Source organism: Lonchura striata, chromosome 11, assembly GCF_046129695.1.
Source record: "Lonchura striata isolate bLonStr1 chromosome 11, bLonStr1.mat, whole genome shotgun sequence".
NCBI lineage: Eukaryota > Metazoa > Chordata > Aves > Passeriformes > Estrildidae > Lonchura > Lonchura striata.
In genome coordinates this window covers 23,625,408-23,640,991 of record NC_134613.1, presented here as the reverse complement: position 1 = coordinate 23,640,991, position 15,584 = coordinate 23,625,408, and the positions used below count along the sequence as shown (strand labels likewise).

General features: G+C 60.4%; 1 protein-coding gene across 1 annotated transcript; it reads right to left on the bottom strand.

The window, feature by feature from the left end:
- NOX5 (NADPH oxidase 5) lies at positions 1 to 13,217 on the bottom strand. Its single transcript, XM_077785814.1, has 16 exons — positions 13,098 to 13,217; positions 12,387 to 12,537; positions 10,699 to 10,909; positions 9,638 to 10,097; positions 8,514 to 8,667; positions 7,207 to 7,319; positions 6,599 to 6,781; positions 5,374 to 5,506; positions 4,626 to 4,759; positions 3,907 to 4,002; positions 3,664 to 3,705; positions 3,029 to 3,153; positions 2,584 to 2,668; positions 1,798 to 1,897; positions 1,560 to 1,726; positions 1 to 274 (listed from the first exon to the last, which is right to left on the bottom strand). The coding sequence occupies exons 1-16, from the start codon at positions 13,215 to 13,217 to the stop codon at positions 143 to 145; spliced, it is 2,406 nt and encodes an 801-aa protein (XP_077641940.1). The 3' UTR covers positions 1 to 142.
- Positions 13,218 to 15,584: the final 2,367 nt, after the last annotated feature.

Sequence of the window (15,584 nt, the reverse complement as noted above, 5' to 3'; positions counted from 1 at the left end):
CATCTTTTGCTGATTTATTTTCATATCCAATGGAAACATTCCCGTCTTTTCCCAGTTTATTCTCGGATCCAAAGGAAACATTCCCAGGGCTCCGTGGCCCAGCCCGTCCCTCGCTCCCGGCCCCGGCGGCTCCGGGCTGGGCTCAGAAGTTTTCCCTGGAGAAGCGGAAGCCGAAGGCGCGGCAGTGCCGGCGGACGAGCCCGGCCAGCGCCGCGGGGCCGCAGAAGAACACGGAGACGTTCCCGCGCCGCTCCGCCGCCACCTTCCCGAACACCTGCGGCGGGAGCGCCGGGATCTGCCGCTCCCTCCCCTCCCTGCCCATCCCGTCATCCCGGATCCCGTCCCGTCATCCCGGATCCCGTCATGTCATCCCGGAATTCCATCCTGTCATCCCGGATCCCACCCCAGATCCCGTCCCATCATCCCAGATCCCATCCCATCATCCCGGAATTCCATCCTGTCATCCCGGATCCCATCCCGGATCCCGTCCCGTCATCCCGGATCCCATCCCGTTATCCCGGAATTCCATCCTGTCATCCCGGATCCCATCCCGTCATCCTGGATCCCACCCCGGATCCTGTCCCATCATCCCAGATCCTGTCCCGTCATCCCGGATCCCATCCCGTCATCCCGGATCCCATCCCGTCATCCCGGATCCCATCCCGTCATCCCAGAATTCCATCCCGTCATCCGGGATCCCGTCCCGTCATCCCGGATCCCATCCCATCATCCCGGATCCCATCCCGTCATCCCGGGCTAGAGGAGACACTTGGGACGAGGCCATCTCTGCAGTCCTTTCCAGCCCAACCCATTCCATGATTGTGATCCCATTCCATGATTTTGTGATCCCATTCCCCAGTTCTCTGATCCCATCCTCCAATTCTCTGACCCCATTCCATGATTCTCTCATCCCATTCCATGATTTTCTGACCCCATTCCACGAGCCCATGATCCCATTCCATGATTCCAGAATCTGACCCAGAATGAGAGGCTTGGAATGAGATCATCTTCCCATTCTCTCCCAGCCCATTCCCTGGTTCTCTGATCCCATTCCCCAATTCCATGATCCATTCCCCAATTCCATGCTCCATTCCCCAATTCCATGCTCCATTCCCCAATTCCATGCTCCATTCCCCGATTCCATGCTCCATTCCCCGATTCCATGCTCCATTCCCCGATTCCATGCTCCATTCCCCGATTCCATGCTCCATTCCCCGATTCCATCCTCCATTCCCCGATTCCCTCCTCCATTCCCGTATTCCATGCTCCATTCCCCGATTCCATCCTCCATTCCCCAATTCCCTCCTCCATTCCCGTATTCCATCCTCCATTCCCCGATTCCCCACTCCATTCCCCGATTCCCCACTCCATTCCCCAATTCCATCCTCCATTCCCCGATTCCCCGCTCCATTCCCCGATTCCCCACTCCATTCCCCGATTCCGCTCTCCATTCCCCGATTCCCCGCTCCATTCCCCGATTCCGCGCTCCCTCCCTTGGCTCCGCTCACGCTCTCCGGCCCGCGCAGCATTCCCGCTCCGCGGCTCCCGCACTCCCTGACCTTGTCCCAGTCGGGCCGGCCGGGCCGGGTGCGGCTCCGGAGGCCGGAGATGGAATCCCGCTGCTCCCGGGCCGCCAGCAGCTCCAGCGCCAGCTGCAGCCCCAGCGCCCGCACGTCGCCCGCGCCCAGCGCCGAGGTCATGTACAGCTGCAGCTCCAGGAAATTCCCTGGAATTCCCAGCGGTTCCAGCGGCCCGCCGGGATGCGGCCCTGCGGGTTTTCCCGGGAATGGCGCTCACCTCCCGGCTCCAGCTCCTCCTGCTCCGTCTCCAGCTTGGCCAGGAGGCCCAGGAACCACTGCAGGTGCTGCTGGTCCCGCGTGATCCAGATGAAATCCACCTGGATTTCAGGGCGGGACTCGGCGTGGGCACTCACCGGATCCCAGAGATGGATCCCAGCACCAGATCCCAGCGCCGGATCTTGGTTCCAAATCCCAGCACCGGATCCCCAACAGCAGATCCCAGTTCCAGATCCCAGCAGCGGATCCTGACACCAAATCCCAGCACCGGATCCCGACACAAAATCCCAACACCAAATCCCAGCACCGGATCTTGGTTCCAAATCCCAGCACCAAATCCCCAAGAGCAGATCCCAGCACCAGATCCTGACACAAAATCCCGACACCAAATCCCAGCACCGGATCCTGACCCAAAATCCTGACACAAAATCCCAACACCAAATCCCAGCACCAGATCTTGGTTCCAAATCCCAGCACCAAATCCCCAAGAGCAGATCCCAGCACCAGATCCTGATGCAAAATCCCGACACCAAATCCCAGCAGCAGATCCCAACACAAAATCCCAACAGCAGATCCTAGTGCCAGATCCTGAAACCAAATCCTGACACCAGATCCCAGCACCAGATCTTGGCGCCAAATCCCGGCACCAAATCCCGACACCAGATCCAGGCCCCGTTCCCAAAGCTCCCGGATTTGAGGGATGCTCCCAGGCTCTCCGCCCTGGGACCCTGCAGCCCCATCCCAGGCCGAGCCTGGATCCCACATCTCCTCTTGTTCCCGTTCCCACCTTCCGGAGCGTCATCTCCTCATCCCGCCGTTCCTCGCTCCAGGAGAAGCGGCAGCTGGGGCAGCTCTGCTTCCGCCGCCGGTACCTGCCGGGAGAGCGGCGCTCCGACTCCTTCCTGCCCCTTCCTGCCTTTTCCTGCTCCTTCCTGCCTTTTCCTGCCCATTCCTGCTCCTTCCTGCCCCTTCCTGCCCATTCCTGCTCCTTCTTTCCCATTCCTTCCTTTTCCTGCCTTTTCCTGCCCATTCCCTGCCCTTCCTTCCCACGGCCAAGCTCCCTCCAAATTCCCAAGGAAAATCCTGGCGCGGAGGGAGGCCCCACGCGTGGCCGTGGGAATGGATCCCGAGGAAGGAGAGCATCCCAAGGACTGGATCCCACGGATGGAGGATTGGGTCCATGCCATCAATCCCTGGGATATTCCCGGATTCCAGGGCTCGGCGGGACCCACCGGAACATGATGCTCTGCAGGATGGAGGCGAAGGGGGTGATCCCGATGCCGGCTCCGATGAGGACGGCGTGCTCCGAGGTGAAGATCCGCCGGCTCGGAGTTCCGTACGGACCGTCCAGGAAGCACTGGGACAGATCCAAAGGCAGCGACACATCCAGGATCTCCAGGGGCTGGAGCAGCTCCCGGGCGGAGAAGGGCACAAAGGGGATCCCGGAATTTGGGATCTTCCCGGGCTTTTGTGGGAGCAAGGAGTGGGTGGGAAGGACTGGAGTTTTCCAGCAGGTGGGATCATCCGTGCACAGGGATACAGGGATGGAGCAGCTGGGAATGGGATGGGAATTGGATCCATGGGATGGGATGGGATGGGAATGGGATGGGATGGGATGGGATGGGATGGGATGGGATGGGATGGGATGGGATGGGATGGGATGGTGGGAACGGGGATGGGATGGGATGGGATGGGATGGGATGGGATGGGATGGGATGGGATGGGATGGGATGGGATGGGATGGGATGGGATGGGATGGAGGGAACGGGGATGGGATGGGATGGGATGGAGGGAACGGGGATGGGATGGTGGGAATGCTGATCCCAGCCCATTTTCCGGGATCCAGGAAAGGCGGGAACATCCTCACCTTGACGCTGCAGCTCCGCTGGGTCTCCCCGGGCCCGGCGCCCTGCAGGAGAGGGGAGCAGTGACCATCCCCCCTTCCCAAGCACTCCCAAAATTCCCTGGATTTGAAGTGTTTTCCCACTGGGCTGCGCACACAATTCCAGCTGTCAATGCCACAATAATATCCAAGGAATTTCTTTCCAAAGAGGAGCTTTTGAAGGAGCTTTATCCCGTTTGGGATCCAGTTCCTGTCCCCGGAGCTCACCCCCTGCTCCGGGTCCTTTCCCGGGAAAGCGGCTCCGGAGGCTCGGAACGCCGTCAGCTCCACGGCTCCATCCCTGCCGGAGGCCACGGATCCTTCCTGGGAACAAAGGCCGGGAATCGGCGCTGGGATCACCTGTCCTGGGATCTGCTGGGCCTCCAGCAGGGTCATAGGAATTCCCATTCCATGGGGCACAGAATCCCATCAGTCCCAAATCCCACCATCCCATCCATCCATCCCAAACCCCATTCCATGGAGCACAAAATCCCATCTGTCCCAAATCCCACCATCCCATCCATCCATGCATCCCAAATCCCATTCTGTGGAGCACAAAATCCCATCCATCCCAAATCCAACCATCCCATCCATCCATCCCAAATCCCATTTGATGGGGCATAAAATCCCATCAATCCCATCCATTGTCCATCCATCCATGCATCCCAAATCCCGTTCCATGGAGCACAAAATCCCACCAGTCCCAAATCCCACCATCCCACGTGTCCATCCATCCCAAATCCCACCGGTGGGAATTGGTGTCCCTCTGCCAAGGCCGTGTGACCCCGATGGAGGGACACAATTCCCGCTCCATGGGACACAAATCCGTCAAGGCTGGACAAGCAGGGAATGTTCATCCCGAGGGATTCCCCGGCTGGGATGATCCCACGGGATCCACTCCGCATCCAGCTGCACCCATCCCTCTGATCCCAGTCCCACAGTCCCACCTGTTCCCGGTGCCGGCTCCTCCAGCTCTTCCCGGGCGGATTCGGCTCCGGGCCGTGCGATTCCAGCTGCTGGAAGTACTCGTAGAGCTTGGTGGTCCATTGGCCCCGCGCCCGGATGTGCAGCCAGAGGGTTTCTGTGGGATCAACCCCAAAAATCCTGGAATTCTCTGGATTGGGAAGAGCTTCCAACCCAACTCATCCCGTGGAACCGCCTTCCATAGCCCGGCTCGCTCCAAGCCCCGTCCGGGCTGGAAAAACATCACCGTGGGCATGGAAAAGAGATCCAGGGGTGGGAAACGGATCCCAAGGGTGGGAAAGAGATCCCAAGGGTGGGAAGCATTCCAAGGATGGAAAACAGATCCAGGGTTGGGACATGGATCCTAAGGGTGGGAAAACAGATCCTAAGGGTGGGAAACAGATTCCAAGGGTGAGAATACAGATCCCAAGTAGGAAAACAGATCCCAAGGATAAGAAAATATTCCAGGGATGGGAAACAGATCCCAGGTAGGAAAACTGATCCTGTGGATGGAAAAGAGATCCTGGGGATGGAAAACAGATCTCAGGGATGGGAAACAGATCCCAAGGGTGAGAAACATTGCAGGGATGGGACACAGATCCCAAGGGTGGGAACCAGATCCCAGGGATGGGTCACAGATCCCAAGGGTGGGAACCAGATCCCAGGGATGGGTCCCAGATCCCGGGGATGTTGAGGGAAAGTTCCAGGGCAGTTGGCAGGGAAGGCAGGAACCTGGCTGCTCCGGGGCGCTGCTGATGGAGAAGGGGTGCCACTCGTAGGCGGCGATGGCCGGCACGTTCAGGTAGACGTAATCCCCCGGCTGGAAGCGGAAGGATCTCGGCCTCTGGATCACCAGGTGGGTCACCTGCGGGAGAGCGGGAGCAGGAAAACCGGGAATGGCCGAGGGGAACCTCCCGCTGGGCTCTGCGCGGCGGGAATTCCGGGTCCTGCCCCCCACTGGGGTTTGTTCCCCATTCCCTGCCCAGTTTGGGTTGTGCAAAATCCCAGTTCAGACCGGGCTCAAAATAAGGGATTTGGGGGGGAAATTCCGTGTTCCAGGAGTTTCCGTTCTGCTCCGCTTGTTCCGTGAGTTTTGATAAAACAGGGGAAAAGACTTGGAAATAAAGGAATTCCTGTGGCCTCCTGCTGCCACCTCCAGCTTTCCTGGAGGCTTGTTCCTTCATTCCCAGAGTGCCAGGAGGAGGTGGGAGGTGGGATAGTGGGAATTTGGGATAGTGGGAATTTGGGATGGATGGATGGATGGATGGATGGATGGATGGATGGATGGATGGATGGATGGATGATGGATGATGGATGGATGATGGATGATGGATGATGGATGATGGATGGATGGATGGATGGATGGATGATGGATGATGGATGGATGATGGATGGATGGATGGATGGATGGATGGATGGATGATGGATGGATGATGGATGGATGGATGATGGATGGATGGATGGATGGATGGATGATGGATGATGGATGGATGATGGATGGATGGATGGATGGATGGATGGATGGATGGATGGATGATGGATGGATGATGGATGGATGGATGGATGATGGATGGATGGATGGATGGATGGATGGATGGATGGATGGATGATGGATGGATGATGGATGGATGGATGGGGGATGGATGGATGATGGATGGATGGATGGATGATGGATGGATGGATGATGGATGGATGATGGATGGATGGATGATGGATGGATGATGGATGATGGATGGATGATGGATGGATGGAGGGATGATGGATGATGGATGGATGATGGATGGATGGATGTATGGATGGATGGAGGGATGATGGATGGATGATGGATGGAGGGATGGGATGTGCGATGCTAGGAATTTAGGATGGATGGATTTATGGGATTTGTGGTGGATAGGATGGTGGGATTTGGGAGGTCTGGGATTTGGGATATTTGGGGATTTTTGGGATTTACTCCCACCTTGGAGGGCAGCAGCTTGGCCTCCAGGATGTGCACATCCCCCGCCCGGCGCCACGCCCAGCCCAGAACCTTCTCCAGCACGAACAGGGAGCCGGGAATGAGGAACCACTTCCAGAACTGGGGAGCGTGCAGGAGCAGCAGGATCCACACGGGGATGTAGGAGAGGTGGCTCCAGTAAAAAATCTGGGAATGGGAATGGGAACAGGAGTGGGCAAGGGAAGTGCTGGACCCAATTGGTGCTTCTTGGTGGGGCTGTCTGGGCATCCCAGTGGGAAAAGGCAGCCCGAGGGAATCCTGGAATCTCTGGGATTTGCCTTGGGAAGGTCCCTAAACCCACCCAGCTCCAATCCCAACACCTCCCGCTATCCCAGGCTGCTCCAGGGACACTCCCAGGGATCCAGGAGCAGCCGCAGCTCCTCCGGGAATTCCCTCCCAGCTGGGAAATCATCCCCCGGGTCCCGTGGGGCAGAAAATCCCGGGAATCCCGAACTGCGAGCGTGGCAGCCGCGGGGTCCCGGGGGGGCAGCACCCAGGGGCAGCACCCACGGGTGCCCTCGGTTCCCAGCGCGGCAGCCGCGGCCTTCCCGGCGGGAATTCCGCGGGCTCACCTGGAAGTGGCCGCCTCGGCGCACGCAGGGGCTGGAGCAGGCGAGCATGGCCACGAGCAGCGCCAGCAGCGCCAGCTCGGCCGGGGCCGGCGGCCGCGCCCGCAGCGCCGCGCCTGGGCACGGGCACGGCTCAGCGCCGGTGGCACCGCGGGAGCGCCCACCGGGAGCGACCACCGGGAATACCCCGGGAGACACAGCCCGGGAGCGCCCACCGGGAGCGACAGCCGGGAATACCCCGGGAGGGACAACCGGGAGGGACCACCGGGAGCGACAGCCGGGAATACCCCGGGAGGGACCACCGGGAGGGACCACCGGGAGCGACACCCGGGAGGGACAACCGGGAGCGACAGCCGGGAATACCCCGGGAGAGACAGCCCGGGAGCGCCCACCGGGAGCGACAGCCGGGAATACCCCGGGAGACACAGCCCGGGAGCGCCCACCGGGAGCGACAGCCGGGAATACCCCGGGAGGGACAACCGGGAGGGACCACCGGGAGCGACACCCGGGAGGGACAACCGGGAGGGACCACCGGGAGGGACAACCGGGAGGGACAGCCGGGAGTGACACCCGGGAGGGACACCCCGGAGGGACAACCGGGAGGGACAACCGGGAGGGACAACCGGGAGGGACAACCGGGAGGGACACCCGGGAATACCCCGGGAGAGACAGCCCGGGAGCGCCCACCGGGAGGGACAACCGGGAGGGACAACCGGGAGGGACAACCGGGAGGGACAACCGGTGGGGACAACCGGGAGGGACCACCGGGAGGGACCACCGGGAGGGACAAACGGGAGTGACACCCGGGAGGGACAACCGGGAGGGACCACCGGGAGGGACAACCGGGAGGGACCACCGGGAGGGACAACCGGGAGGGACAACCGGGAGGGACACCCGGGAGGGACAACCGGGAGGGACAACCGGGAGCCGCTAGAGGGGGATCACAGCCCGCGGCTGCTGCCCGGGCCCTGTCCCCTGTCCTGTCCCCTGTCCCCTGTCCCCTGTCCCTGTCCCCTGTCCCTGTCCCCTGTCCCCTGTCCTGTCCCCTGTCCCGTGTCCCCTGTCCTGTGTCCATGCCCTGTCCTGTCCCCTGTCCCCTGTCCCTGTCCCCGCCTGTGCCCTCGCAGCCCCCCTGGCACGGGCACCCCTTCTCCAGGGCATCCCCCCCTCCTTGGGACACGGGTGCCCTTCCACGGCATCCCGTGTCCCGTGTCACTGACCCACCCGTGCCAGCTGTGCCCCGTGTCACTGACCCACCCGTGCCAGCTGTGTCCCGTGTCACTGTCCCAGCTGTGTCCCGTGTCACTGACCCGCGTGTGCCAGGTGTGCCCCCGCGTGGGCTGTCCCCAGGGCCAGCACCAGGTGTCCCACGCGCTCGTGGCCCCGCACGTGCAGCTCCAGCGGGAACAGCTCCGCCAGCGGCGTGGAGCGCAGCCAGGCCAGGGAGCGGCGCAGCATCAGCGCCTGGGGACAGGCACGGGACAGGGACGGGACAGGGACAGGACAGGGACAGGGACAGGACAGGCACGGGACAGGGACAGGATAGGGACAGGGATGGGACAGGGACAGGGACAGGGACAGGGACAGGGATGGGACAGGGACAGGACAGGGACAGGGACAGGACAGGGATGGGGACAGGGATGGGGACAGGGACAGGACAGGGACAGGACAGGGACAGGACAGGGACAGGACAGGGACAGGGACAGGACAGGGACAGGGACAGGACAGGGACAGGGATGGGGACAGGGACAGGGACAGGGACAGGACAGGGACAGGGATGGGGACAGGGACAGGACAGGGACAGGACAGGGACAGGACAGGGACAGGGACAGGGACAGGACAGGGACAGGACAGGGACAGGACAGGGACAGGGACAGGGACAGGGACAGGACAGGGACAGGACAGGGACAGGACAGGGACAGGACAGGGACAGGGACAGGGACAGGGACAGGACAGGGACAGGGATGGGGACAGGGACAGGATAGGGACAGGACAGGGACAGGACAGGGACAGGGATGGGGACAGGGACAGGACAGGGACAGGACAAGGACAGGACAGGGACAGGGACAGGGACAGGGACAGGGACAGGACAGGGACAGGGACAAGGATGGGGACAGGGACAGGGACAGCCACAAGGGACGGGGGACAGGGACAGGGATGGGGACAGGGACGGAGACAGCGACAGGGACACCTGTCTCCCTCCCCGCCGTGTCCCCCAGTGTCCCCCGTGTCCCCGGTGTCCCCCGGTTTCCCCGGTATCCCCAGTGTCCCCCATGTCCCCCTGTCCCCGGTGTCCCACTCTCCCCGCTCTCCCCGGTATCCCCGGTGTCCCGCTGTCCCGCTGTCCCCGCTGTCCCCGCTCTCCCCGGTATCCCCGGTGTCCCGCTGTCCCGCTGTCCCGCTGTCCCGCTGTCCCGGTGTCCGGGGCACTCACGGCCAGCAGGGCGCAGTTGAGGTTGAGGCTCTGCCCGCAGCCCCGGGCCAGCGCCAGGGCGGGGCCGCGCTCCCGGTGCCGCAGAGCGCCCAGGGCGAGCAGGAGCGCCGTGCTGGCGGCCCAGAGCGCCAGGCACCGGAGCCCGGCCCGGTGATCCCCGGGGCATTCCCGGGAAAGGCACCGGAGCCCGGCCCGGTGATCCCCGCGGGATTCCCGGGAAAAGCAGCAGATCCCGGCCCGGTGATCCCCGCGGCATTCCCGGGAAAAGCAGCAGATCCCGGCCCGGTGATCCCCGCGGCATTCCCGGGAAAGGCACCGGAGCCCGGCCCGGTGATCCCCGCGGCATTCCCGGGAAAAGCAGCAGATCCCGGCCCGGTGATCCCCGCGGCATTCCCGGGAAAAGCAGCACAGCCAGGGCTCAGCAGGACTGGGACTGGGGGGCTTCAGCCAGCTGGTGGCACTGGGAAAATGGGAATGGGGTTTGGATGGGGAATTTGGGTGGGTTTAGATGGGAATCTGGGGGGGTTGGATGGGAAATTTGGAGGGGTTTGGATGGGGAATTTGGAGGGAATTGAATGGGGAATTTGGAGGGAATTGAATGGGGAATTTGGAGGGAATTGAATGGGGAATTTGGGGGGAATTGAATGGGGAATTGGGGGGATTCAGATGGGGAATTGGGGGGAATTGAATGGGGAATTTGGGGACGTTCAGATGAGAATCTGGGAGGGGTTGGGTGGGAATTTGGGGGGTTCGGATGGGAATTTGTGGGGGGGGTTTGGATGAGAACAGGGAGCTGGAGAAGTCCCCAGCCCAGGGTGGTACCCAGCCCTACAGCCGGAGTGGCAGCATCCCTGCATCCATCCCAAAATCCATCCCAAAATCCATCCCTGCATCCATCCCAAAATCCATCCCAAAATCCATCCCTGCCCCATCCCAAACCGTCCCTGATCCAAACCCCGCACTCTTCCCAACCCAATCCCAAACCCCTCCAGCTGCTCCCAAGCCCGCTGTGGGCTCCCCATGGAATTGTCTCCCAGAAATGCCGGAGCTCCCGTCCCCACCTGCTGCTCAGGCTCTCCAGGAGCTCGGGGAACGCTTCCAGCTGCTCCCGGAGCTCCGGGAAGGTGACGGAGCCGCTGCGATCCCGGTCCAGGGCCTGGAGCAGGGCCTGGCTCAGGGCGCCCAGGCGCTCCTCGGGAAGGGCCAGGGAATTCTCCTGGAGACAGCCCCGGAGCACCGCCCGCAGCTCCTCGGCGTCGATGGAGCCGCTCCCTGCGACCGGAGAGCCGCGATGGCCCACGGAGCCGCCTCCTTCCCGAAACTCCAGAGCCCACGGAGCCGCCTCCTTCCCGAAACTCCAGAGCCCACGGAGCCGCCTCCTTCCCGAAATTCCAGAGCCCACGGAGCCGCCTCCTTCCCGAAATTCCAGAGCCCACGGAGCCGCCTCCTTCCCGAAACTCCAGAGCCCACGGAGCCGCCTCCTTCCCGAAATTCCAGAGCCCATGGAGCCGGGAGGGCCCCGATAGCCCACGGAGCCGCCTCCTTCCCGAAATTCCAGAGCCCACGGAGCCACCTCCTTCCCGATATCCCACAGCCCATGGAGTCGCCTCCTTCCCGAAATTCCAGAGCCCACAGAGCCGGGAGGGCCCCGATAGCCCACAGCCCATGGAGTCACCTCCTTCCCGAAATTCCAGAACCCACGGAGTCGGGAGAACCCCAATAGCCCACAGCCCATGGAGTCACCTCCTTCCTGAAATTCCAGAGCCCATGGAGCCGCCTCCGTGCCAAAATTCCACAGCCCTACGGAGCTGCCTCCATCCCGATATCCCACAGCCCTATGGAATCACCTCCATCCCAAAATTCCACAGCCCTATGGAGTCACCTCCATCCTGAAATTCCAGTCCTACGGAGTCACCTCCATCCCGATATCCCACAGCCCATGGAGCCAACTCTATCCCAAAATTCCAGTCCTATGGAGTCGCCTCTATCCCGATATCCCACAGCCCTACGGAGCCGCCTCCATCCTGAAATTCCAGTCCTATGGAGTCACCTCCATCCCAAAATTCCACAGCCCATGGAGCCACCTCCATCCCGAAATTCCAGTCCTACGGAGCCGCCTCCATCCCAATATTCCAGAGCCCTGTGGAGCCGCCTCCATCCCGACATCCCACAGTCCCATGGAGTATCTCCATCCCAATTTTCCAGTCCTAATCCAGGAATTTTCCTCGCAGGGAGGAAAAACCTGGGTGGGTCAGGATCTGCTCCCTGGAGAATCGGATTGATCCCGATATTCCAGAGCCCTACGGAGCCAGCTCCATCCCAATTTTCCAGTCCTAATCCAGGAATTTTCCTTGTGGGGTGGAATATCCTGGGTGGGTCGGGATCTGCTCCCAGGAGCCGGGGAGGGGATCATGGGAATGGCATCCCGGGAATTTGGGAATATTCCTTCCTGGAAAGGGCGGCGTTGGAAGGGGACTGGGGAGAGGGTCGGCCGTGGGAACGGTTGGATTTGGTCCCTGAGGGCTTTTCCAACCCAAACGATCCCAGAATTTCGGAAAAGCGGGATGGGGAGCTGGGATTGGAGCAGAGCAGACCCCGCTCTTCCCATGGATGGGAAACCCTGGAGTGTGACCGATGGAATCCTCGGCTTCCCGCTGGAATTCTCCCATTCCCCCACGGAACGGAGAAGACCAAATCCCAAATCTATCCCAAAAAAACCCCCCACGGAATCCCGCTTTTCTCCTCTCACCGTCCACGTCGTAGACCTGGAAGAGGAAGCGGAGCTTTTCCGTGGAATTCCCGCGGAGCAGCCGGCGCAGGGATCCCAGCAGCTCCTCCCGGCTCAGGGAGCCGCTCCCGTCGGAATCGAAGAGCGCGAAAAACCTCTCGGCAAAGAAGGACTGCGGGAAAAGCGGGAATGGTCCCGGGAGCAGGGAACGGTCCCGGGAGCAGGGAACGGGAATGTTCTTCATGGATCAGGGAATGGGAATGTTCCCATGGAGCAGGGAATGGGAATGTTCTTCATGGATCAGGGAATGGGGAATGTTCCCGTGGAGCAGGGAACGGTCCCAGGAGCAGGGAATGGGGAATGTTCTTCATGGATCGGGGAATTGGGAATGTTCCCATGGAGCAGGGAATGGGGAATGTTCCCGTGGAGCAGGGAATTCCCACTGATCTCTTCCCTCTTCCCACGGATCCATTCCCTCTTCCCACAGATCCATTCCCTTTTCCCACGGATCCCATTCCCTCTTCCCACGGATCCATTCCCTCTTCCCATGGATCCCGTTCCCTCTTCCCACGGATCCCATTCCCTCTTCCCACGGATCCCGTTCCCTCTTCCCACGGATCCCGTTCCCTCTTCCCACGGATCCATTCCCTCTTCCCACAGATCCATTCCCTCTTCCCACGGATCCATTCCCTCTTCCCACGGATCCATCCCCTTTTCCCACGGATCCCTGACCTCCTTGACCTGCAGGGCGGATTGGAACTCTTCCAGGCTGATTTCCTTCTCCTTCCCAGCGCCATTCCCAAACCTTCTGCTCACCCAGCGCAGCCACTCCGTGTCCGCCGCCGCTCCCATGGCTCCGGAGCGATCCCTAAATCCCAACAATCCCTTTTTGGGATCCCCCAGCCTCGTCCTGAAGAGCTCCTGGCATGGAGCATCCCAAAGCTGGATCCTGCAGGGATCAGCCACATTCCGTGGAATCCCAAATTTCCATGGAGCTGCCGAGCCCAGATCCTGGGATAATCATGGGAGCATCCCCAGGGATTCCTTTTTCCCAGAAATCCCAAGCAGGGATCATCTCCCATTCCCTCCTTCCCCATTCCCATTCCCATTCCCTTTCCCATTCCCATTCCCATTCCCCCCTTCCCCATTCCCTTTCCCATTCCCTCCTTCCCCATTCCCATTCCCATTCCCATTCCCACTCCCATTCCCATTCCCATTTCCCATTCCCATTTCCCATTCCCATTCCCATTCCCATTCCCATTTCCCATTCCCATTCCCATTCCCACTCCCACTCCCATTCCCATTCCCATTCCCATTCCCATTCCCACTCCCACTCCCATTCCCATTCCCACTCCCATTCCCATTTCCCATTCCCATTTCCCATTCCCGTTCCCTCCTTCCCCACTCCCACTCCCATTCCCATTCCCACTCCCACTCCCATTCCCACTCCCATTCCCGTTCCCATTTCCCACTCCCATTCCCATTCCCACTCCCATTCCCATTCCCATTCCCATTCCCATTTCCCATTCCCATTTCCCATTCCCACTCCCATTCCCATTCCCATTCCCATTCCCATTTCCCATTCCCATTTCCCATTCCCACTCCCACTCCCATTCCCATTCCCACTCCCATTCCCATTCCCATTCCCATTCCCATTCCCATTCCCGTTCCCTCCTTTCCCAGCCCTCCACAATTCCTCCAATCCCCCACGCTCCACGAATTCCATCAGCACTTCCCAGCATCCCGGATTTCCCCAGGATCCAAAGGAAAATCCAACTTCCGGAGCCTTTTCCCATCCCCAGCCTCTCCCGTTCACCTCCAAGGGACTCCAGAGGGAAATCCCGGAGCGGCGTTCCCGAGGAGAGGGACGGCTGCAGCTGGGATAAATCCCAAACCGCCGCTCATTCCCGCTCTCCCTCCCTTCCCGAATCCCGCCCAGCTCCGTGGCCCGGCCCGATCCCGCTTTTCCCAGCTGTTGTTGATCCCTTTGCCATCCCTGCCTCGTTCATTCCCTGTCCCGTCCATCCCTCGGGAATTGTGCTCCTGCCAAACCCACCTGGAGCCGCCGTTGTCCGGAATTCCGGCCCGTCAGGAACAGCCGGGAACGTCTTCTGCAGCCTCCATCCTTGGATTCCCTCCGGAGCCAATCCGCCCGGGACCGCGTTGCCATGGGAATGTCAGGAGCAGATCCAGGGAAAAGAATTCCAGAGGCATCCGAGCCCCCGGATCCCGCCCGGAAGAACCGCCAGGAGCTGCTGGAGCACGGAACTGATCCCAAAAATTCCAAACTCCCCCAGGATCTTGGGATAAATGGGATTCCATCCAGCCTTTTCCCATCCCAAATCCAGCTTTATCCCATCCCAAATCCATCTTTTCCCCATCCCAAATCCAGCTTTTTCCCCATCCCAAATCCATCTTTTCCCCATCCCAAATCCAGCTTTCCCCCATCCCAAATCCAGCTTTTTCCCGGGATCTCCGTGCCTTTATCCCGGTATTTTTGGGATCCTGAAGGTTTTTCCCGCCTTTTCCCGCTGCCTTTCCAGCTCTTTGTGCATCCAGAGGGAGAAAAGCAGGAATTCTCCTTCCTGTGGGATTTGGGGCTCCAAAGGGGCTTCTCCCGGCTCCAAGGAACGGGAATTCCAGGTGGGAATGTTGGGAATGGGGGCCAGCAGCAGTGGGAGCTCCATTCCCAAGTTTTCCTTGGATTCTGTGGGATTTCCGCATCCTGAGGAATTCCTGGTTTTGACAGGAAACCTCCCGCAATTCCCAATTTTTCCTAGGATTCCATGGGATTTCCTGCTCCTCGGGAATTCCAGGAGCTCTTCCCAAGCCCCTGGAAGCAGCTCCAGGAAATCCTGGAAAGGAGGGAAACTCAACGGGAAAAGGAGGGAACGGGCAAAATTCCCCGAAGGAACAACCTGGAGTGGAATTCTTGGAAAAACAGCCAGGAAAAAACCTCTGCACCGACCCCAAGGAGCAGAATTCCCAAATTTTCCGTTCCATCGGAATCCTCTTGGAGTTCTCTTGGAGAATCCCGTGGATTCTCCTCCAGAAAATTCCTTGGAATTCTGCCATTCCCAGTTTTGCCATTTCTCACCCCACTTCCAAAATCTTTTTTTATTTCCTGGAATTCCCTGGAAGTTTTTATTCCCAAATTTGGCTTCTCCCCCTTTCTTTCCCCCTTGATTTTCCCACGATTTTTCCAGGGATCCCAATTTT

Bases quoted from the DNA above. Each gene is read 5' to 3' on its own strand.
- NOX5 (XM_077785814.1), bottom strand. From the start codon at position 13,217: ATGGGAGCGGCGGCGGACACGGAGTGGCTGCGCTGGGTGAGCAGAAGG. The intron at 3,154-3,663 runs GTGAGGATGTTC...GATCTGTCCCAG, and splicing joins AGCGGAGCTGCAGCGTCAAG to TGCTTCCTGGACGGTCCGTA. The intron at 1,727-1,797 runs GTGAGCGCCATT...TGGGAATTCCAG, and splicing joins GGAGGAGCTGGAGCCGGGAG to GGAATTTCCTGGAGCTGCAG.